A 23,335-nucleotide genomic window follows, 5' to 3' on the forward strand; every position below is an offset into this window, starting at 1 on the left:
AATACAGCATTGCATTGCAGTGAAGGTTCCAGAAAACACTGCAGTTACTGTTGTATTAGCATATGAATTTAAGTTTCCTACATGCAATTCTATGCCAATATGTGATAATTTAGAGTATTTTATGTCTGCTTGAAATCACCAAATACAAACAGGCAAATGAATGACAGGGCGTGCAAATGAGGATGTGGCATAATCAATTGATTTCATTTCAATATTGGGACTGTGCCCCACAATGATTTCGTAGGCTGGCAGAACCTTCCCCAAATTTGAAATTGTTTAGCTGCAGTAGTCTGGAGGGAGGAAATCAAGCTAAACGTTGCTCTTTACTTGTATTAGCTGGACATTTTGTGTTGAGCTGAGATTGTATTTGTGACTTTCTGTGAGGTTTTGCCTTTGCTCTTGAGGCCCTTTCATCTTACATGAGTCGCTCCTCCCACATTCAAATCAGAAAGGCAAGGAAAAATGGTTTTAAAAAAAAAAAAAAAAAAACAGGGCTGTGCAACTTTATGACTCACCTATAAATTGCATTAAATCTGCAATAAGTGCACCATGACACAGTGAGATGCGATTCATTTTGTTGGTCTTTCACGTTGTTTAAATTGTCCTAAAGCGGAGAACTAAAAGCAAAAAGACTCCTGGCGGAGAATTAGTTGTTTATTTCCTATGTACATGATATGTTATAAATATAGTACACCATAAACACGGGAGGCGGCGTCACACCGCCATTGTCGTTTTGGGAACTTTAAAAACAAAACTCTGATCGCGTGCTCCGTCAGCACCGCCTTCTTTGTGAGTTTGGGCCGCTCGGACACGAGCGGCGGTCGAAGGTCGGGGCCCCGTTTGGGCGCGTCGCACACTTAAGACGTGGCGCAGGTTTTGTTTTCTCGCGCCAGAGTGTTTTTTTTTTTCACTTTACAACTTGGCAGAGCCAGACAGGAACGCCGCCATCGAAAAGGCGCCTCACTTACACACACACACACACACGGGCACACCGTTCGCATTTTGGCTTGTCGTCGTCGTTCGACAAGCAGCCGCGACTTCCTTCTTGTTCCGCGCGGTTCTTCTTCCTTTCTGCTGTCGTCTCATTGGTTGCCGTCAGTGATGACGACGAGGGCCGGCCCGGCGCCGCGCTGAGCGACTTCCGCCCGGGCCGCGTCTTCATCTCGTTTACGTCGGGCGGGGGCGGCGCTTACGGCGTGCGTATTAATGTTGTAGACGCCGGGCGCGAGGAAGCAGGCTCGCAGCTCAAGTCGACGCGTCTCGCGAGGGCAAAGGGCGAGCTTGTAGTGACTCTGGCCGACCCAAGCGAAGCCACGAGCGCCTTCGCCAGACTCGGAACTGACGACGAAGCAGGCACAGGAGATTAGTGTGTGTGTTTGTGAACAAGTGGAGGAAAAAGTTGCTGACCTGCCGCTTTTGTATCTGAGGTCTACGGTGACGTCCACGTCAGTCCAGCAGCAGTTGGACAAAACCAAACAAACTGGAACCACACAAATGCTACGCACAGGAAAACAACGTTTACGACCGCATTCATTCACACAAAGTGCGCGCGCGCGTGTGTGTGTGCGCCCTTTGACCTGTCGCGCTTGAAGTCGTGCGCGTGCGTCTCCGAGTAGCGCAGGTTGCTCTTGACGAGTTGCGCCAGTTGCGCGGACGGCGGCGCGGCGGGAGGAGGCGGATCCGACTTGAACTTGAGCAGGCCCATCTCTTGAGCTTCCTGACCACACAAACGAACTCGTCAGCGTGCGACTTTGGAAAATCGGAGCAGGAAAGACTTGAGAGGGCCCCGAGTTCAAATTTCGAAGCGACGTCACCTGTTTGGGGGCCGGGGAAGTCGCTTCCTCGCCGACGGCCTGCAGCGCCACGTGAAGTTGGCCCTCCAGGATCAGCTGCTTGTTGTCCTCCACCACGTACGCCTGCACGAGCCCAACACGTTAACATTTGCGCGCCGACATCACTAAGACGCGCCCGTTAATTCACTCATATTGCCGCGGATTGGGGAGGAGTCAATTTTCAGTCGGCCTTCACCAAATCAGCCCAAAATGGCGGCTCTCCCAGTTCCAGTTCCAGTAGGTGCACGTGAAAGTTCACCTTCCAGATGACGATGATGTTGAGGTCCAGCCGGTCGCAGCCGTCGACCACGTGGAGCGGGTCTTTGCTCGCGTCCCCGCTCGGGTTCCTGGAGGAGGACGGCGTCCTCGACCCCGACGGGCCCGCCTCGCCTCGCCGGCGCTCGGACGCGCGGCGGCATCGGAAGAAGAAGTCGCCGCACGGCGTGGCCGAACTGACGATCTGCAACCACATCAACAACGCTGTGATGATGACGATGATGATGATGATGATGGGGTTCACAGCGTTCCTCCGCAATATCGCAGTTCATCATTTGCACATTTTGAAGCGGCCATTTTGTTTGTGGGTTTTTGCCCGCTACGTCAACCATTTTGCGGATTCTCTTGCTGGTCTCCGTCTTGTGTAGTAGTTTCCAAGTAGTTGCCAATCAATCTTTAATCACTTTGTTTTCAAACTTTAAAGGTACAATAACCTTGAGATTTTCATGTATTTAAGTGCAGGCAAGATTAAAATGCTTACTAGTGCCGTTTTATTTCCAATTTGAGCCTCTCTGGTTGGAGGAAATGATCATTTCGCAGTTTAAATACACGTTTGCCATATTTTCCGGACGACAACCCGAACCCTTTTTCAAGCTCCGTAAAGCCTGCGGCACATTTTACGACGAGGATAAAATACTTTTGTCACTAGCGGCTACGAGTGCAACAAAATCGCGTTTGAGCAAAATGGTTCAAAACATGGCGTGTTTTTCGGTGTGCGCTGTCCTCTTCCGATTGTGTCACTTTTACAGTAAACATGAACTAGGAGGGATAAAATACTTATTTGGAGAAATGCACAAGAAAGTCTTTTTATTTATCACTACACACGTGTCAATTTTTTTTGAGAGTTTAACTGTTGAATGCATGTGGGAGGATGTAAAACTAAAAACTTTTTTTTTTAAATTTTTCTCTCTTCAACTGTGTATCCCCCCCCCCCCCCCCCCAAAACATACGTTGGCGTCGAAAAGTTTATGTGCACTACAAGATGGCCGCTCAGCATACCCGCTCATTGCCCAGGTTGACGTCCGCGAAGGTGAAAGTTTCGGCGCTGTCTGAGGTCGCTTCAAAAAGAAACAGAAGAGGCGGTCAATGATCGAAAAGACTCGTGTCGATGATGACGAACGCGGCGGCGGCGGCGCACCTTGCGGAGGTCTGCACGGCCTGGCTCTGAAACAAAGCTTGGCTCGTTCTCTGCTGCTCACTTTACAGTCTGAAGGGCAAAAACACAAACGCAAAGTCAAAAAAAAAAAAAAAAAAAAAAGCCAGCGAAGACCTCTTGAACCCACCAAAGTCGAACAAAACCTGGAACTAGAGCAATTCGTTTTTCACCTTTACCGAGGCACCGTAGAGACGAGATATGACGAGAAAGAGTTGCTTTGGTAAAATACACTTGTACAAACGCGTCAATTTCTTTATAGCTCGTATTGGAAGCATCCACATCTGCATCTGCATATGAACGTGTAGCACGCAGTGAAAAAAATCTTAAATTCCTGTTTTTGCAGTTTCCTTACTTTCATGTATCTTTCAGATATGCAAAAATGTAAATAACGGACAAATATAACGAGTGAACTGACTTTAAATGGTGATACCATTGATTAAGATGGAGGAGGGAAAAAAAAAAAAAAAAAAAAAAACCTGCTCAAAGCGAGCGAGGCCTGCGTGCCACACGGTCCCCCCTCGAGCGATTTTCAACAACTGCCAATGAGATCTCTCGGGAGAGATTTTGGCCCGCTCATCCCACCGCATCTCAGTCGGCTTCAGTTCAGTACCTTTCTCCTTGGCTGGATTGATGCACTTGTTGAGGCTCCAGTGCCGACTGCTGCTGGACACTTGGACAACGTGGAATTCGCGCACGCCAGCCTCACTCTGGGAGGCGAAAGGCAGACGTATCGAGACCGGACCGGACCGGACCGGACCGGACCGTGGCGGGACACTCACCGTGTTGATGTTCTCCACGTCCACGAAGACCAGCGTGCCGCCGTCCTGGTCGGGTCCTCGCTGAGGGGGTACGGCGCTGAACCGGGCCGACGCCTGAATGCTGAGAGAGCGACTGGCGCAGATGAAAACGGAGTGACGAACAACCCGGTGGCTGAGGAAGAAGAGCGACGTGGGATCTCGGCCTCATGACATTTTGGATCGATACAGTGCAAAAGCAAAAAAAAGCAAACCAAATATAATAACTAAGCCAGCTAAAAGTGTTGCATTTTGGAATGGTGATTTTAATGTGGTAATACAATTTTAAATTGGTGGCAGATTGCCTCAAATGAGGACCGAGGATAGAACCTTGGGGGACACCCTGGAAAAAGGGAGGAAGGGCACAATTTGGTCGATTTAGTCTGGTCAAGTTCAATGGAATCTGCTCTAATCCTAGTCAGGTTGTGGCCATTTTAGTCCAATCTGGGCCCGAAGAATAGGACCGAGGACCGAGCTGAGGGGAACACAGAAGGAAAAGTGGAGAAGGGCGTCAAGTCGATGATTTCAAGCGCAAAACTAATTGGGGTCAGACAAATATCAGATGATGCACACAGTCCTGCCAAGTGCAATATAGACTAGTCGGGTCTTGTCCATTTTCGACTGGTTTGGGAAGATGGAAAGAGTGGAGGAAGATTAAAAACAGAAAAGGACACAGGACAGAGCCATGGGGAACATCGGAGGAAACGCGTGAAATGAATAATTCGAGTGCGGTCAGAAAGAGATGACGTGGAGTCAATTTCCGGGAATGAAATGACTTCCTGTGTACAAATGCCAACGTGCAACTTCTACCTGATCTTGGTTCCTTTCTCGGGGCTCTCATAGTAGAAGAGGAAGTTGATCTCATGGACTCCTTCCTGGTCAGGTCCTCGCAGCCACAGGGGAAGCTGCGTGGACTGTCCCGGCAGCAGCATGCCGCCGACGGGGATGTCCACCACGTTGGACGCGGGCCCAAAGTCGGCCGCCGACACCGGCGTCTCGCAGGCGGCTCCGGACCCGGGCGCCGCGGCCAGCGTTTTGTAGGCCGAGCAGTTCTCGGCCGAGGCGGGGCTGAGCGGCGTGAGCGGCGTGCTGGCCGACGGGCTGCCGAACGTGAAGAAGTCCGGGTGAGTGGACGCCACGCGCAGGCCGCACAGGGACACGCCGCTCACGTTGCAGAACTCCACGTACGCCTTCCGGATCTCGCCACACAGCAGCGCTGTGGGGAACTGGAGGAAAAACACCTGATGTGCACAAAAGTGTGCGTCTGTCACGCTGGCTGGTTCATAAGCCCGTTTGTCCGTCTAGATGTGCCAAAAGAATTACCTCCATGAGGGGCATCGGCGGCGTGATGATGGGCTCCAGGCGCCGGTCGGGTCCGTAGCGCACAAACATTTTGTCCTCTTTGGTGTGATTGAGTCGCGGTCCTCGGATCTTCAAGTCCTGTTTACCGTCGACGACCACGGTCTCCGCCTTCTGCAGCCCTGCGAGAGGAGCGGCGCGCCCACCGTCAGGCGAATAGCGGACGACGCACGGTGCCGCGCGCTCACGTTACCGTCGTCGTCCGGCGTCTCTGGCGAGGATGCGGCGGCCAGCTTGTAGACCACGCCCGTGATACTCAGACAGCCCGTTCTGTGCGGCAGCAGCCTGAGCCGAGCCTGAGTTAAAACGTCCCAAAGATCATGGTGGAGAAATTGAAAGACGCGGACAAAAAGGATTGTTATGCTCAAGAGCGCAAATATTACATGCAAGACACTAACAGACTATGTTCAAGACAGACGATGACGATGACAGAGGCGTTCATTTTATGAAGCTTTGTTTTTCTTCCCCATCTCCTTTCCTGACGTTTATCCGCCCCCTACTGGCCTGGCACACAAGTGCAGTGGTGGATAAAGTCTTTCCAGTGCTGCACATGCGCAGGAGGGGTCACCACAGCAAACTGTTAGCTTTAGCAAGAGACTTTTGAAATCTGATTTATTCAAAGATGGAACGCAAAACCTGCGAGGCAGAACGTGCCTGGTCTGTTGCCATAAAAAAAATACACACCCACCCACCTAAAAAGATACGTTGTGATTGAATCCATTTCTGACAAAGAATGAGTGTCATTTTGGTCAGCTGTTAGCTGCTATTTTTGCAACTTAGGTGCTAATGCTAGTATCAACTGCTGTAAACTCACTCTCTGCACCCCCCTCCCTACGTAAGAGGGAACACTAAGGCTAACGATGGGGACTCATTTCTGAGCCAAATTTCAGGAGGTCCAATTATTTTTTCCAATGTCAAAGAATAGGCTTCTTTAAAAAGGACATTTGGAAAAACAACTTGCAAAAAATCTTGACCCTATATTATCTATCATAAAATGCTAATGCTGCCAACTCACCATTTTCGTTTCCTCGGGAGCCAAGTGGAAGTCCAGGATGGTCTCGGTGGTGACCACCTCGTCGCTCTGCGTCGTCTGCAAAGGCAAGCGCAAAAATAACACAAACACCTATACCAAAAAAATAGCATAACAAATGCGTAAACAACAAAAACACAAACGCAAAAGGATGCCCCAAAAAGTTCAAGCGCAATCAGCACACTGACAAACGAGCACATTCCAACAGAGAAACCCCAAGTCAACAATCGCAAACACCCAAATGACATCAGCACTAAACAAACTGTCGCGCGAACACCGACCTCGCGCTCCAAAGCGTCGCGCTTGTCGACGAGGTCCTCGGCGTCGTGGCCGTCGCGTGCGAACTTCCAGAGCAGCGAGAGGCGGGAGAGAGCCAGAGGAACCTTTAGAGGGTTCCTGAACATCACCTCCACCAGCACGGGTTCTGCACACCAGCACCGTTTCGGCCAGTTCCGTCAGGTCCGCTACATCATAGGCTGGGAGATTGGCCCCTCCCCTTTCCAGGTTAAGCTTACGTTCCGCAACCACCCCCACAATAAAGTAAACTTGCCGCGTTCGTCAGGTAACCGACGGGACTCGTACCTTCCACGACAGCCAGCGGGTGGCGCAAGTTGTCCGTCTGGCTGTTGAGGTAGCACTGGCTGGGCTGGAAGTTAGCGGGCGCCCCCCCTCGGTTGGCGGCGGCCACCAGCTGCTCCTCCAGCTCGCGCCACATGGACGCCTGCTCCGCCTCGTACTCTTGGTCCAGCGACACGTGGGTGGCGGCCTGCTTCTCACCTGCGAACGCCAGCGCCCCTGATCAGAACCCGCCGGAGTCGGGCCGACGGGTGCCGGCGCGTTACCCTCGGCCAGGCGGCGCTCGTGTCCGAAGTAGACCCTCGTGGCGGCGCTTTGGATAAACGGCAGCGGCAGGTGAGGCAGACTCAATCCACTCCGGCTGATCACCGTCTGGAAGACACGCCGCGAGCGTCCGTCTGTCAACGCTCATTGGTATCGATACTGACTAGCGCTCATTAAAAGAAAAAAAAAAAAAATAACCCGATATATTTTGAAATTCCGCCACCTTCCAGGTGGGAAACTGCAATGGAAGACGGCTCACAATTGAAATGATTGATGCACACATTTGCACACCTCCCTCCTCCATCTTTTGTATTTTCAAGTTTGAGGTATTGATGAACCAAAGGGAAAGCAGACGACGTCGTCACAACATGTGACTAAAACGGACCAATCACAAGAGATGATCGCCTTCCTTCTACACACACTCACAACTCGTGCCGTGTACGAGTCGACCGCGGCGCAGATAATGCGATGCAATGCGGGCGCGGGAGTGTAAAGAGGCCTTTCAGCTGACACGAGGACCATTTGTTCATTTTCATTTATTCGCGTCAAGCTTTTCGCCACTCCTGGCTCAAGCTTACCTTCACTTTTGTATTTATGCAAGTGCAGCCCATTTACCATTTAAAACAAACAATCACGTTGCTTCAAGTCCGCTTAGCTCAACTTAGCTATCAAACAATGCAAGATGCCGTAGAAATGCTAATGGATGGCACCGGTGTAATGTCGTCGTCACGGTTCAATAAGAATATTTGAAGCTAAACGTCACATCATCACATAGCCAGATAATATAACAATATTCTTTATCCTCAGCAAACTTAACTACAGTTCTGTCATTGCAAATTAGTCAAGCTGAAGGTTGCTCTTTACTTGGCTTTTATGTGCACTCGTTATGCATCGGTCTAAGATTTGTGAATTTGTGTGTTAAACACCAGCTTTGCCAGTCATGTTCTTTTTAGCAAATATACGAGACTTGGATTATTCAGTAAATGTTCTTTTTTTTAAAACTACGACCAAGAGCCCAGTCGCTCTTACGTGATTAATTGCTCATATTGCCAACAAAGCAAGCTTTAGCAATTTGCGAGTTGAGGTCACCTTGTAAACGTAGAGGTACTCCCTGAGGAAGGCGCCCTGCTGGGTAGCCGTCTGCCGACTGTCGTTGGTCAGGATCTGCTTGAAGGCCTGCACGGCCTTCTCGGGCTGGCCCAGCGTGAAGGACTGCCGGCCGATGGTGAAGTTGATGTGGTCCTCGGCCAGGGACCACGACCTGCCCTTGTACACCTGCATGGCCTGGCAGTAGCAGCGCAGCGCGTGGCTCTTCTGCACGGAAAACAGCAAGTCAGAACCACCGGGAATAAGTCGCATTGGGTCATCAAACATCCGTATTCAAATGAGATGAGAAGATAAACAATTCCAAAACTTTCTCCAACCTGTAGGACTTTATCCTAAAAATATTTTGAATTTTTTTTTTTTTTTTTAACAGCAGGTAGATAAGATGGGGGACTTTCATCAGATGGAATTGGGCTCTTCGTTAAAGTGGAAGAAACGGCGAGAAAGCAGAAGCAGGCCCGGAAAAGCCTCGGGGAACATTTTAAAATCCACGGGTGGAGTTTAAGGGGAGGCACTTCAAATGGTGTCAGGTCTAAAGAGTCCCATTTAACAGGACTTTGATTGAACGGGTCACACCCCCCAGTAAGAAGAGGGTGTGAACACTTGCGCAACCACATTCTATCAATAAAACCTATGTTTGAATCGCATCATGAAATTTTATTTGATTAAATATTGTTCTCAATTGCTTTATTTGCCCCACCCTGTCGTCCTCCTTTAGCCCCAAAGTTAGCTGGGATAGGCTCCAACGCTCCTTGTGAGGATAAGCGGCTTGAACAATGAACAAACGGTAAGTTGTAAAAGGTAGAATTGGCGACGTTTAGTTCCGCTGGCTCACCTGACCCGCTTTGCTGAAGCGGTGGCCCGCCAGGATCATGTGGAAGGCAAACTTGCGCAGCATGCGAGCTCGCATGTTAATGAAGCAGTGCGCCGCCTGCTCCAACAGCAGAGCGCTGCGCAGGTCCGAGTCCTGAAAACGGAAAGCGCCCACGTAAGAAGCTCAGATGTCAGCGTTTGAGCAGTCCTCACCTCGCTGGTCATTTTGATGAGAAGTGCGGCAGCTTCAGAGTATTTCCCCTGACTCTTCAGTATCTCGGCGCTGAGGAGGGCGCAGCGCTCGGCCAGCACCGAGTTCCTGTCCGGGAGACGCCACAAGAGCCGTCATCCCGCTTGCAAGGGGTGTTGCGGTCAAATGACTTTCAAATCATGGGAGTACAGCGACGCCTCGGTTCCCGACCGCGACCCGGTCCGGCGTTGACGGTCTACCTGCAGACGTCTCTGTAGGTCTGGATGGCCGTGTCCATGTAGTGGGCGGGGTACGGCCTCGCGGCTCCGGCCTGGAGGAACGCAGACACTGCGGCCATTTCCTAGACGGACGAGAAAGAACAACGCTGGTCGCGTATGAGGAAGCCTCCAGATGCCCCCCGCCCTTTGCCTTTTCCACTGGGTAGCGGTAGCTTTCTCGTCGCACGCAAAGACAATGCCAAAATGATAACACCTCGTTTATTTTTAGCAGGCTTTAAAGTCGTGGGCCGCTTTTTGGAAAAAATGCCCGTTGATGACGTCACCAGCAACCGCGCTTCGTGTTGCTGGTGCCAAAAGCGCACATCTGCTCGCTCGCTGTTGTTGTTGTTGTTGTTGGGGCGCTCACCAGGGCGCCGGCGGCGTACAGCATGGCCTGGTCCGACAGGAAGTCCTTCTTGGCCGTGTGGTAGCAGCTGTAGGCCAGCTCGTAGTGCTGCACCAGGAAGCACAAGTCGGCCATCTTCCTGATCTGCAGCTCCGGGGCTTCCGGGGAGTAGCTGGCGTGACAAAGACAAAGAAAATATACAAAGAGCAAATTTAAAAAAAAAAAAAAAAAAAGTACAAAAGCAAAGGCGAGTCTGCGCCAGATCTCGGTCGCAGCGGCGAGCTTACAGGAGGCCGCCGGTGCTCTTGGGCTCACTTGGGCTCTTTTCGGGTGCTTTTCCGCCGCCGAACCACTTCTTGGTGGCCGTGAACAGAGAACGGCTCAAACCTTTTCTGGACACCAGCTGCACACGGACAGGAAGACACCTTTGAGTGACGGGAGGAAGAAGGTGTGTGCGTGGGGGGAGGGTCGACACGCCAAACAGGAAGTGGGGGAAAGATGCCGACGACGATGCGTACGAACAAAACGTCTTTTTTTTGGGGGGGGGACAATTTTGTCTCCAGTTTGAAAACACTCAAAGCAACTTTGCGGTCCTGCCGTCTTGCGTGACCCGCCAATCTTTCTTTCCTTGATGACTCTGACGTGGCCCATATCGATGTTCCCTCACCCCGTCCATATTTTGTCAACAAATTTAAGTACGGTCAGACATGTCAAGCTTTGACATGAGCCGTGAGAGTCGGACAGAGTCCAAACTCTCCCGATAGAGGCCACTAACAGACTAACCTAAATTGCCTTGAACCAGCAGTTCCCAAACTTTTTGGGCCACGGACCCTTTCGGGAGGCTATCTGGCATCCTAGCTGCAATCCAGTCCGCTTTGTCGCAACTCCTATCGAGCAAATGACGAGGAAGACGGCCTAGGAGCCGTGAGCGAGGGTCCCGAGACGGCCGACCGCGGCCAGCACCTGATCGTTGAGCTGCCTGATGTTCTTCTCGATGTGAGGCAGCAGACCTCTGAACGCGAACTCCTGAACGAATTGGCGGATGCGGTCGCGGTCGGTGAGGGTCAGACAGGCCCCCCGGACCCCCGTCGGGGTCTCCGCCTCCGCCGCGCTCTTCTTGGCTTTCGCGGGGTCCTTGTTGACGTCTAGACGGTCGGCTTCCCCGCCTGAGGGGAGAACCAAAGTCACGACATGACCTCTCCTTGCAGGCAGTTCCAACTTGAAAAAGGGAAAAATTGACTTTGGGCTTCTTGAAGGGCTGAAACAAACGAGATTTATCTACTGGATCTTCCATAGTTTTACCCCTCCTCCCCGTGAGCATTTGATACTCTTCCATAGCTTTGCCTCTTTTGTTCTCATTCTGTGCTGAAAACTTTCATTTCGAGAACAGCTTTCAAAAACAGAACGTGACCAGAGTCTGCTGGATGACGATCCTCTGCTGGACTGACGCAGTTTTCTTCAGCGGAAGCGCTCACGACAGGATCCTCGTCGTCGTCTTGAGCCTGCAAACAGATAAAGATGATACAATGCAGCGTTTGCCAGCACGTTAGCAAATACGCCTCTCAGCAGATTATCGCGGGCGGTGGGGGCTCTCCTCTCACTAACGAGCGTTCAATTTATTCTCACGCCACTGCGCAGAACTTGATTGGACACCGCTGGGACCCTGAACACTTTGTTAGTCCAAAGGAGTCCCTGGAATTTTTTTTTTATTGCCCGTCTGCGGCGCCCCCAAAACGAGCCAGTAGTCGAGAGCCACTGATGTAAAAGACGTGCGGCAGACAACGGACTGACCTGGCTTACGTGCGGGTGGTTCCTGTGCAGGTACTGAGTCCACGGGTCCGGAATCTCCTCGTTCTGCTCGGCAGGGACCGTGCGGGAATTGATCTTCAGCAGATGGCAGCCCTGAGGCCCGTACCTCTGCTTCATGTCCTCGTACGCCGCCTCGGCCCTGCGACCAGCGCGGCGGCGTCAACATTTCAACGGCTAACGGAAATCAGCTCCAGCAACGCTACTCCCGAACGCCCGTCGTGCAAAAAAAAAAAAAAAAAAAAAAAGTCACGTGGCCGGACGACTTTTGCAAACATTTGCTTCCGGGTCTGCGCCGCCTGGACTCCATCAAAAGGCGGCTGAACAAAAATAGCGGGGTCTATATCTGCTGTTTTCCTTTATGAATACAAACATTTACCTTGAAATGTGAACGCTTAAAGATTGTAGTTTTGCGTGGAGCTTCTTAATTTCCCCTGACTCGTTAAACTAATACTTAGTCATATAATCACTGACAATGACTTTACAGGATCAGGATTTTTGTCAGTGAGTTTAAAATATTGTCTATTTAAATAACCTGTTCCTAATTGTTCAAAAAAAATACACTTCTTGTCAACACACCTAACGTTTTTTTTTGACACATAGAACAAATGAAGTACATAGTGTAATTAATGGATCCACCTTTGGTTTGTAGGTGTGCCAGGAGATTATTGATTTTTTTTTAAACTGTAAAATATGTTCCTTGGCTCCACAAAGGGTGGAAATCGCTGCTTTAGTCAGCTCCAACCAACATTAAAACTTGACACAAATAATGAGTACTGTAATTAAATTACTTCAGCCAGAACCTGATTCGACAGAATGCCGGCACGATTACGTCTAACTATTAGTGCTAGCACTAGCTTGCTATGCTACAAGTTTTGCTGCCTGCTTGCACATTACAAGTACGTGAAAATACCTCAAGCGAGTCCTACACGAACGTCCTCTCCAATCCTGACCAGCCGCACGGTTTTTTTCCCTCCCCATTGTTCTTATAATGCAGTCGGCGCGATCCACTTGCGTTCTCCTCGTCTTGCGGGGTGAATGCATTTTGCGGAGCTGATCGATGAGATCATCGATCAGATCGGCGAATTATGACATTGAAGCCAATCAGCATAAAATGATAATCATCACCCAATACGATCTGGGCGATAAAGTCGGTGTAAAGTCGACTGAAAATGTTTTCATTTTTTGTTCCGGGTGACTGACTTCTATGCAAGAGTTCATATAAACACAAATGTCTCTCGTTGTTCTGAATGTCGTACCAGGGCAGCATCCATTGCTGGTGAAAAATTGATTTGTGTTTTTACACACTTGACCAATGAAACTGATTCTGAGTGAAGTAACACTGGGTTCAATCTGCACCATTTCTGACAACATGGCGCGCCGTCTGATGGCGGCATTACCGTTGCTCTTCGCCTTGGCTGACGTCGTGCAGCAGGACATAGTACTTGAGCGTGTTGGGGATGAACCACTTGGGCGTGGCGTAGTCTCCGCTGTGCTGGACGCGGTGCTGTTCCTGCGACAGCTTGACGAACTGTTCCACCGGGACCGCCTCGGCCGACGACACCACGAGCAGGCCTGACGCGGTAAAACGCCCAATCAAGGAAACTCAGCCGGCACGAACGCACCGGTCGCATGGAACAAAGATGACAAGGATACAGGCCAGGTAGTGGTTGAGGAACTCGTGGTCGGAGGCCGGCATGGACTGGAGGAAGCTTTCCCTGTAAGCCTCGAACCAGGGCGTGGTTGCTAGGCAGACAGAAACAAAGCAAGAGTGACAAATGGGACACTCCGTGACGTCCTCCAACGCCTCACACCTGCTCTGGTGTTCTATCTTCATCTTGGAAGAGTTTTTTTTTTTTTTTTTTTTAAACTAGAGAGAGAGAGAGAGAGAGAGAGAGAGAGAGAGAGAGAGAGAGAGAGAGATGATACTGGATGAGGATTTGGGAGAAACGGATCTTTTGATGTTTGGGAATGAACCGAAAAGAGATGAGGACAACTGGCGATAACAGCATTGGATTAAAAAGGTCTACAAAGTATTGGAAGAATATCAAATGGGAGAGTGAAACATCTTGAGGTGATCTGAAGAGAATATCGATTTTTGGGACGGGATCATCTTGACCAACGGGGATCTTGAAAGAAAGATATCTGAGGTGGAATAGAATCTTGGGAAAGTGTTTACTGGATCTCAAATGTTCTTGGGATCATCAGAGACTCTCATCTTGGAAAGACAGACTTTAAGAGAAGAGGAGGATGTTGAAGGGTCTTCAGAGCTCAGAGAAAATATTTGGAAGACAAAGATCTGGGAGAACAGGAGGAATGGAATTGGGAATAGTACCAAAGGAGAAAATCTTAGATGAAGATGGTTTTGAAGGGCCTCCAGAGATTATTTTATCTGAATCTTTGAAGGAGCAAAAGCTGGCAAAAAGGGAGGATTTTAGAAGAAGATGAGGATCTCGGTCCAGGATGACCTTGAAAGCAGAATCAAGATCTGAGAAATTCTTGCGTTGAAGAGGATCGAGAACCTGGGATGAGATCTCACGGATCTTGATGGGATTTGAGGAGAAGATTTTAGCAGAGATGGATCTGGAAGGTTAGACAACCAATTGCGTGGAAAGCGAGTGACACAAAGTAAAGCAAAAAATGTTGATCATCGTCGCCGTTTGTGACGATCCCGAGCATCTGTGATGTGATCTGTCGTCTACTCACCCACTAAACACAAACCACCTGATGGACCTGCGAGTGAAGCACTACGTGTGAACTAAGAGAACATGAGCTTCTAAGCTACAAGAAGGTGACGGGAGCAGGAAGAGCAGAACCACCAGGACCACCAAGACCACCAGGAAAGGAAGTTAGAGGAGCAAGTCTACATCTAAGCCACACACACGACGGGGTACCTGAGAAGAGCTTGGAGGTGCACACCTCTGTCAGCGTGTCTCTCCACGAACTGAACCAGGGGGCGCTAGATTTAAGAGCTTCATCTGACAGGTGGAAGCAGAGACCCCCAAGGTGTTAGTGGCCAAAGGAAACCAGCCCGACAGCGACACTCAAACCACAACCCGTAGTTCAAACCCTGCTGTCAAAATGAATAAATACAGAAATGACCTGGTTTAAAAGTCAGACGACATTAAAACCTAAGCCTACTTTGGAGCTCAACCGTTGTTTGAAACCCAAATTAAGGACACTAACCCCGGCATGAAAGCCTAATCTAAAACGCAAACCCTAACTTGAAACTCTGCTTAAAAACCCAAAATCATTGTTTCAAATCCAAACCCAGGGTTGATAGCCCCAAATAAAGAAGAAAAAAAAAATAAATCCTATTTTGGAACCCTAACACAGTCTTGAAAGCCTCCTTTGAAATATTAAATTAAATTAAATTGAAACCCAACTGTAGACCCGGGACCTATCTGTAACTTGAAACCCCAAATTGAAACCTTAAAGTTTGTTTAAAACCCTAATTGTCGCTTGGACCCTTATTTTAATCTCCAAGTACGAGTTGAAACCCTAATCCTTGTTTAAATCTCTTAACCTGTTTTGACACTATTTCAAAACCCCAATTTGAAATCTCACCTTTTATTGAAAAGCCGAATCCTGGTTTGAAAATTGAACATTTGTCCGTTAGCCTAGCTGGAACCTCGACCCCTTTACCTACCCATGTCTTCTTGAATTCTCCATCCAGTCATTGAAACCCCAACACATGTGTTTTATCTTTGGCTTGTTACCCCACCGAGACAAAGATGAACAGTATGACAATCACCACAGAAGCGGAGCTCGATGACGGCTAACGACGAGTGCGAAAACGGAGCTAAACCTACCATTGACGGTGAGGTCGTAGTCTCCCACGGCGACAGCGGCGGAGACGGCGCCTTCCTGCGGCTGACACGACAGCACCACGTGGTCCAGCCGGCGGCGCTGCCCGGAGCTGAGAGCGACGGCGGCCGGCGGCCCGGCGGCGACCGACGATCGCGAGGCGGCGCCCGGCACCAACTTGGTGACGGAGATACGGAGGTTCTTCACCATCTGAAGCTGGTTGTTGGGGTCCCGCAGCTGACCTGAATGGAAACACCGTTAGCATTAGCTCAGGGTTCACAAAGGTGAACCAATAAGACACTGATTGTATCGTGTCGATGATCAGACATAGGAAACCTTCAACTTTGACTTGGCACCCTGCTCTGGAACCCTTTCCTAGTCTTGTAAGTGGTACTTTTACAGCTCCTCTTTGAAACCTTTACACTGGTTTTGAACCGTTGAACCCTTGGACTTGAAACCCAGCCGGCTTTATAACAGACTTTAAAATTTTGACCCTTGTTTAAAACTAATTTGAAACCCGAATCCAGGATTCAGACCATCAAATCTGCAATGTGAAGCTTTGAACGTCTTAAAACTTTACTTTGAAACGCTCAAATGAGTCGAAATCGTAATTTGACACCATGACACGTGAAACTAAGTAGGTACAAAACCCTAATATACAATCCCAACACAAAGCCCTAAGCATGTCTTGTAGCCAACTTTAAAAGCTTACCCTGACTTGATACTCAATTTACAAACCCTGAACCAGTCTTGAGATCCTGATTTGAAACTACAGCATGAAACCCTCGGCCTTGTAAAAGCCTCGCATGAACCACTGCGTGGACAACAAGACACTAGTTTGAAAAAGTAACTTGACATCTTAATGTCAAAGCCTTCCCCGAAAAGTCTCACCGGATTTGAACATAAAACCCCAAAACACTGTCTGGACACCGTACCCCTGGCTGTGGAAAGCAAAATCCTGCACTCCGAACCATCTCTGGAAATCTCACCCAGCTTCAGCTCAGTGAGAGACTATTTGAAGAAGTCCGCCAGTACGTTTGGCTTTTTGCTACATCGCCGCAGAAGTCTTTAGTCAGGTACAACCTAACTTGAGAGCGTTCTTCCAACCAAACCAACGTGAAGTCAGCTCAACAAAGAAGGCCGAAGGACCAGTCGAGCGTCGAGGACTTCGCCAAGTCAAAGTTTCAGAGGCTAACTCGGCGAAGGAGCCGGTTTTGCGGTAGGTCGGCGTTAAGAACGACAACTTCCTGAAGGCACTTCAAGCGCGGGCCTGTTAGCTCATCGGCTAACGGCGGCGCCGCCGAGGTGTCGGCAAACCCGGGCAGGTGCGACCGAGCCGCCCCCGGCAGGTGTCACACAAGCTAGCCGCGCCGCTGTGCTAACGGGCCGGGGCGCGTCGCCGCGTCGCTCGTACCTTCGGAAGTGAGCCGGCAGAAAGGCCTGAGCAGCTCGGCGAAGTCGAGCTTGTTTTTGCCGATGAGCCTCTCCGCCTCGTCGCTGCACAGCGCGGCCACCATCGGCACGAACGAGTCCTGGACGAACTCCTGGACGGACTGCACGCACTGCGCCATGGCGGGGCCGAGTCACGGAGGGATCCGGCGGCACCGAGCGGCTGCTGAGCGGACGTCGGCGGCCGGTTCGGGGCTCGGCGGTCGGAAGGCGGAGGTCGGCGGCGGCCGTCACATCGTAAAGACGAAGCGCTGCTGTCTGTGCGGGCTGCGGAGGAGGACTCGGGTGGCTCGGGTCGTCGGCGGCCTTGTTGGCTCGGCGGCTCTTTTCCGGTTTGCCAGGCGGCTTGACAGTCATGTGACTTACAGGAGCGGCTGTCCCGGGACGTGCCTGAACACAAACCGCAAATACCCGAAGACGCGGCAAAATTAAAATTAAATAGAGCAATCGTTTCACGTGTCATCAACTATTTCATAACCGTCCGATATATTTCTTTTGATTTCATGATTCATTTCAACATTTTTACATCCATTTTCAGAGCCGCTTATCCTCACGAGGCTCGCGGGAGTACTGGAGCCCATCCCGGCTGTCGACCGGGCAGGAAGCGGGGCACACCCTCAACTGGTCGCCAGCCAATCGCTGGGCACAGTCAAAACCGGTGGAAGTAGACTTAAGATCTTGGAGATATTTTTGAGTTACTGAAAATTAAGTAAGAAGTGTTTTTTTTTCCCCACACGAAATACATTAAAAGATTTTGCAGTGAAACCTGAGCATGAAATCCTCAACGTGCCATCGTGAAAAACTGCACCCATCCCTCCGGTATTGATTCATTTATTGTATTCTAGATATTCACATGACTCACAATTTAAAAAAAAAAAAAAAACATGATGCACAAAATACTAAAAATCCTTCAACTCGAACGAAGTCATGCTAAAAAGCCTCCTGACCCCTGAAACGGAAAACTTGCTTCCATCGCGAGCGGAAGGCGTTTTAAATGATAATCGTGCAACTTTGAGGACGTTCTCGTTTTCTTCTGAAAACGTAAACACGCCAAGTGGCCCGTTTTATCGTTTTTAGCAGTTGAAACTGCAACACGGTGCCAACTTCCAACAACGACAAAAGAAAAAGTGACCGTCGGTCAATTACAAGAAATTAAAAAGTGTACAAGCAGGTTTTAAGTAACATTTTCTGTCATACACATTAAAAAAAGTACAAAAACGGGCAACTTTTGAGTGTCCTTATCCGGGCCCGACCGCGGCAAAAAAATGGCCAATTTTTTTCCCTCCACGAGACAAGACAACGATAATCAAACAAAGAAACAAAAAAATCTGACAGGATTTTCTCTGTTGCAACATTTTACACTTAAGGAGAAATCAAGTATTGGTAAAACGGTCAGATGGTCTGCCTTCAATCCATATCTTTTGTTGTTGTAAGGGACCAAAAAAAAAAATAGTTTATTCATTGTGTATTTTGAAATGAACCGACCAACAGACGAATCGGTCATCGCAATCTTATTCAGCAACAGCCCCGAAAAATCCGTACGGGAGGGGTCCGACTTTCTATTTGATGTTCCGGAGGATGCGTCGAGCGTGGGTGCTCTTCGAGGCCCTGAGCGCCCCCTCCAGGATGGAGATGAGATGCAGGAGGGTGCCCAGGTCCAAGCGGAGGACCCGGCCGCGCACATCCGTTCCAGAACCGGGCCCGTGCGTCAGATGCAGCTTGGTGGTCAACGCGGGCACCGCCTGCCGGCGGAGGGCGCGACTGGCCAACTGCGAGCGATGGGTATGGGTGCGGGGGGGGCATCAGCGTCACGTTAGAACACAAATGGAAGTACACGCATGCAAAAAAGATGCACAGCCACACACAAAAGGTCGACAGACACACTACGCTCACGCACACAAAGATGGCGGCAAGCGCACACCTGGACGTCCAACCTCCACTCCAGGTTGTGGTAAGCGGGCAAGCTCGGGGGCACCAGACTCAAGATGGCGCGGATCTCGCTGCGATGCTGCAGGTACATCTGCCACCAAAAAAAATTGTTCGGGTTAACCACATCCCAACACAATCTCTATAATGTTGAAAACAAAAATGAAATCCATCATCACCTGGAGGAGGCTCTGGTTGTGTTCGTCACCAAATTCCAAAGTCAACAGCGAGTCAACAAAGTCCACCTCGGACAACTACACACACACACACGCACGCACACACACACACAGAAACGGCGAGGTGACATTTCCGAGATGGGCAATTTTGGAACATTTGCGTGGGAATTTGGGGACATCAACGTCATAATTCAAAACTTTTTGTACGATACAAAATAGTCACATTCCTGCAGTCAATCTTTCAAAAATGGCTTTACTGATACGGACAAATATATTTGGCAACCCAGCTCGCGTGTGTGAAACTGGAAAGCGATGTAATGACTAACAGATCCCTGGAGATGGCGGCGCTGCGTCGCTTTGGATTCGACATCAGCGCAGCTTTTTAGTGGAAGATAAAGATAAGGAGGTCATCCTCGGCACGTCACGTCACGTCAATTACGAGCACGTTTAGGCACCTCCGCCCCAACAGAACCAAACAGCGGTACCTCTACATACAAAATGACTTTGTTCCGGAAGTCATTTCGTAACGTGAACGCTTCATAAGTAGAAGCGCTTTTTACATGTAGAGAGCCTAATCCGTTCCAACTCCCCGCTCCTTGCCAAAAATGAGCATTCGATGTACACAATGTAAAGAATAATAAAAATGAAGCGAAAAGCATCACGGGGGACGGAGGAGGAGGCGGCAAACGTTTAACAGCCGAGTGAAAACAGTCTGCAAACACACGGCGAAGAAAACTTGCAAAAAACAACTACAAAAATTGTACTTTACCAACGTGCGACAACGTGATGCGGTGAAACGAAAAGCATCACGGGTAAAGATTCACGTCGCTCTTAGCCAATGAGATGCTACGGCGATAGCCAATAGGAGAGCGCTTCTATCGGGCTACACAAACCAAGAAAAAGGCTGTTTACATTTGGTGGACTACGAATTCAGTGCTTATTTTTGCATCCTGAATTTTCCTTCATAACTAGAGACAATATTTTTCCGAGGAGGCGTTTCAGAACTACAGATGCTCATCAATGGAATGGAGGTACTGCCACATTTATATCTACAGTACGTGGAACCGCTGGAGAAAATACGTTGCAATGTGGAGAAAAACAAGAATTCAGGAGTTGGATAGACGCTCAACTCGAGCAAGGCACGTTTCTTGGTTGGCAATCTGTACACAAACCATTTTGTTTGCCATCGGAAGTTCTGACCCCGTCTCGCTTTTGCTGTTTGGATTTCACGTGTGACAAAAGCAAAAGTCGATTCCTGCCAATTCCCGAGGAAAACAAAAGTTGCCGGCGGCGGCGGCGGCGGCGACCATGTGCTTGGAGCTCTGGCTGACGAGGTACATGAGGGCCTCCACGCCGTGCTGCACCGTTTCCACGGGAACCGACAGCTTCCCTGGCAACACACAGCAACAGATCACCTTTCGCCTTTGAAATCAACAACAACAACAACAACAACAGAAAACTAATCCGCAGCGCAGAAGGCTCAGCATGAATATTGTTATTACAACTTTTTGCTTTTTCAGTGTACCCCCGCTATAACACTGTTCACTTATTGCAGCATTGAGGATTTGCCCCCCCACCCCCAAGACAAATCACACAAAATTCTTTATACTGCAGGATTTTGACAGACACACACAAAAAGATAAACATTCCCTAGCCTGAAACTTTCAATCTCGCATTAAAAAAAGAAATGCGCATGTTGCTGTGCATTACCATTCGTTGATGTGGAAAAATGTTTGCAAGTGTTTAGAAAGTCTTGACAGGTTTTCCTTCTGCTGCGGCCGCCTTGACCACTGGGTGGCGGTACTGTGCAATGCAGTCACGAGATACACACGAAGAAGAGTCACCACAATTTGACTCGGGATTCGCTTTTTGCCTCCAAGTTTTGAGCTATTTCGACTTTACACTGACGTGATCGCTGTATCGGCGTTGGACGAGAATGTGCATTTTATGTGAAAATTCGCCGATCTCCGCAAAAGACATCCACTCCGCCTTTATTTTTCACCTCGTCGCACGTCTTTTGACGTCGTGCTGTCAGTTGTGTCCTCGCAGCGCTCGCCATTCAACCGACAACAGAGAAAAAACAAACAAAAAAAAAAACGCTCGGTGTTCGTGCCGTCGTCCTTGAGTTCAAGAGCGAGGACGAAATGTCTTACTGGCGGCTCCGTCGTAGACTTTGGGGCTGATTCCTCTCCTCAGAAACTCCAGAGCGATGCGGCCAAACTCTCCAACCACTGGCAGGACCAGACAAGCGCAAAAACTGTCTTCAGTGACTGCGTTCATCAAGAGTTTTTGTGGGCTCCGTGCAGCCATTTTGGGCCCACCTCACTTCATTCTTTTGGAACCCCAAAAAGATGAGAATTTTGCCCCCGTTTTGTCACTTGCAACTTTAACCAAATCAACACCAAATTGCTCCTTTTGGCTCAATTGAAACTCATGAAAACGTCAATTACAGGATCAAATTGGACAATTTTAGGTAAAACTGCTTTACTCAACATTTTGTAAATGTTTGTTTTTATATGTTTTACAACAGATGACATCATGACACACTTTTGGCCATGACAGCAATTTCATGTAAATATACTCCTAATACTGCATTTCATAGGAGAAATGAACGAGATTTAAAAAGGTGAATTACTTGTACATTTTGTTCAGAAAATTGCCAAGTGAATTTGCCTTACATCAGCGTTATTAAACGTTATCCAAACGAAAGCTCCCTCTGCTTGCTGGAGAAACACTGAAAGTTAGCAATAATACTGCAAATACTATTACTCCATTATGGAAGCTCTGCATTGGAAATGTAATATAAAGGTTTAAAAGATTTTTTTTTTTTTTTTTTTTAATGCATGAGTGTTACTAACAAGAAGTGATAGTCGAACACTTTACACAAATGTTTAAAATCTTCTAATGTTTACATTTTATTGAACGCCGGCAAGTTTCTAATTTCCGCGTAGGTCCGGACTGACAGAAACATTTAATGCGCTGATTATCTTCGTCCATTGCACTTGCTTTCCTTTCTTTTTTTTTTTTAATAGTATTTGTTTATTTGAATGTTACTATTTTTGTGTTGTGTTTCCAGGTTTAATGTGTGTAACAAATAATGAATGAAAATAGAGCAACTAAACAGTACAGACCAGCCAAAATGGCCACATGAAGGCAAAGGGGAGAGAAAAATTCCTCTAGGCCTGAGGACTACATGATTTGTGATGGTTTTTACAGTTATTATGAATTAAACTTGTGTCGTTTTGCGCTCGTCCTCCTCATCTTAAGTCACCCCCGGTGACAGCCACGGTGGAACAAAAACAATGAATTTGCTGCGCTTATTTTTTACCTGCCGCGTCAACTTTGCTGAGGAAGGTGAGGTGTTCTTTATGTTCTTCGGATAAAACCAGCAGCATTTCTGCTCCCAAGTGCAACTTTGAGCGTCCACAAATCCCAAAATTTTCCTCAACGCGGAAGTGGCACCAACGAGTTGAGTCTTCTTCTTCTTCTTCTTCTTGTTTGATTGGCTTCAACTTCTTTCGTAGTTAGTTTGCTGCCACCTGTGGTCATAGTGTGAAATGCACACTAAAACTAGGACTGGACGAGCTGTAGGATCAAAATACGTAATCGATCATTGAAATATCTGAAGTTATTGTGATGGCTATTTCATTTTATCATGCCTGGAGTACCCAAATGTGTATTAATTATGTAGCTAATCCGAATTGTCGTTAATGTAAGCTTTTTCTTCTTCTCCTGGTTTGGGCTTGTCCCGCCCTTTTTTTTCCACGTGTGCTCTCATTCACATCCGGCACCATTCTCACACATTTTTCCACCACACTTCCTCTCTTGGTACTCTGTCATGGGCTTTCTAAAATCTCATTTATCATACTTTATTAACCTATATAAAAATTAAGACAATTGAGTAATAAAAAGCACATTAAGTGCATATGTATTCATCTAAACAATTGAAAATCTAGGTACTATTTCAATGATCTAAAAAAAAAAAAAAAAAAGTGATTCATTGAATCCTCGTGAATCTCTCTATTTAACAATCTTTCCTTTTTTTTTTACTCATCAGCAGCAGTATTTGAAATAATAATCAGCTCATCTGTGATCTTCCTGTCCCAAAGCTTACTAAAAAATAAAAAAAGTTTTTAAAGACAACCGCTTCGTG

At 48.5% G+C, this 23,335-nt stretch overlaps 2 protein-coding genes across 4 annotated transcripts; both read right to left on the reverse strand.

Annotated features, from left to right (window-relative positions):
- Positions 1-641: 641 nt before the first annotated feature.
- Positions 642-17,480, reverse strand: trappc8 (trafficking protein particle complex subunit 8). Of its 2 annotated transcripts, XM_061825140.1 has the most exons (30): positions 17,046-17,479; positions 15,637-15,873; positions 14,719-14,802; positions 13,481-13,570; positions 13,225-13,399; positions 11,810-11,966; positions 11,430-11,520; positions 10,982-11,184; positions 10,306-10,421; positions 10,040-10,190; positions 9,655-9,755; positions 9,418-9,523; positions 9,227-9,358; positions 8,377-8,601; positions 7,290-7,395; positions 7,030-7,224; positions 6,729-6,871; positions 6,433-6,507; positions 5,611-5,713; positions 5,382-5,539; positions 4,869-5,299; positions 4,044-4,194; positions 3,875-3,971; positions 3,247-3,315; positions 3,108-3,166; positions 2,092-2,292; positions 1,815-1,916; positions 1,578-1,717; positions 1,408-1,497; positions 642-1,338 (listed from the first exon to the last, which is right to left on the reverse strand). In XM_061825140.1, the coding sequence occupies exons 1-30, from the start codon at positions 17,200-17,202 to the stop codon at positions 1,083-1,085; spliced, it is 4,401 nt and encodes a 1,466-aa protein (XP_061681124.1). In that variant the 5' UTR covers positions 17,203-17,479; the 3' UTR covers positions 642-1,082. The 2 variants fall into 2 exon arrangements, with proteins under 2 accessions (XP_061681124.1, XP_061681125.1); XM_061825141.1 differs by lacking the exon at positions 14,719-14,802 and having other exon boundaries at positions 17,046-17,480.
- A 415-nt stretch (positions 17,481-17,895) lies between these two features.
- On the reverse strand, positions 17,896-22,693 carry commd2 (COMM domain containing 2). 2 transcript variants are annotated; one of them, XM_061824167.1, is made up of 6 exons: positions 22,511-22,689; positions 21,336-21,413; positions 20,490-20,572; positions 19,186-19,260; positions 19,002-19,100; positions 17,896-18,849 (listed from the first exon to the last, which is right to left on the reverse strand). In XM_061824167.1, the coding sequence occupies exons 1-6, from the start codon at positions 22,575-22,577 to the stop codon at positions 18,640-18,642; spliced, it is 612 nt and encodes a 203-aa protein (XP_061680151.1). In that variant the 5' UTR covers positions 22,578-22,689; the 3' UTR covers positions 17,896-18,639. The 2 variants fall into 2 exon arrangements, with proteins under 2 accessions (XP_061680151.1, XP_061680153.1); XM_061824169.1 differs by lacking the exon at positions 21,336-21,413 and having other exon boundaries at positions 22,511-22,693.
- Between the last annotated feature and the right edge of the window lie 642 nt (positions 22,694-23,335).

This window comes from Syngnathoides biaculeatus, chromosome 7, assembly GCF_019802595.1.
Source record: "Syngnathoides biaculeatus isolate LvHL_M chromosome 7, ASM1980259v1, whole genome shotgun sequence".
NCBI lineage: Eukaryota > Metazoa > Chordata > Actinopteri > Syngnathiformes > Syngnathidae > Syngnathoides > Syngnathoides biaculeatus.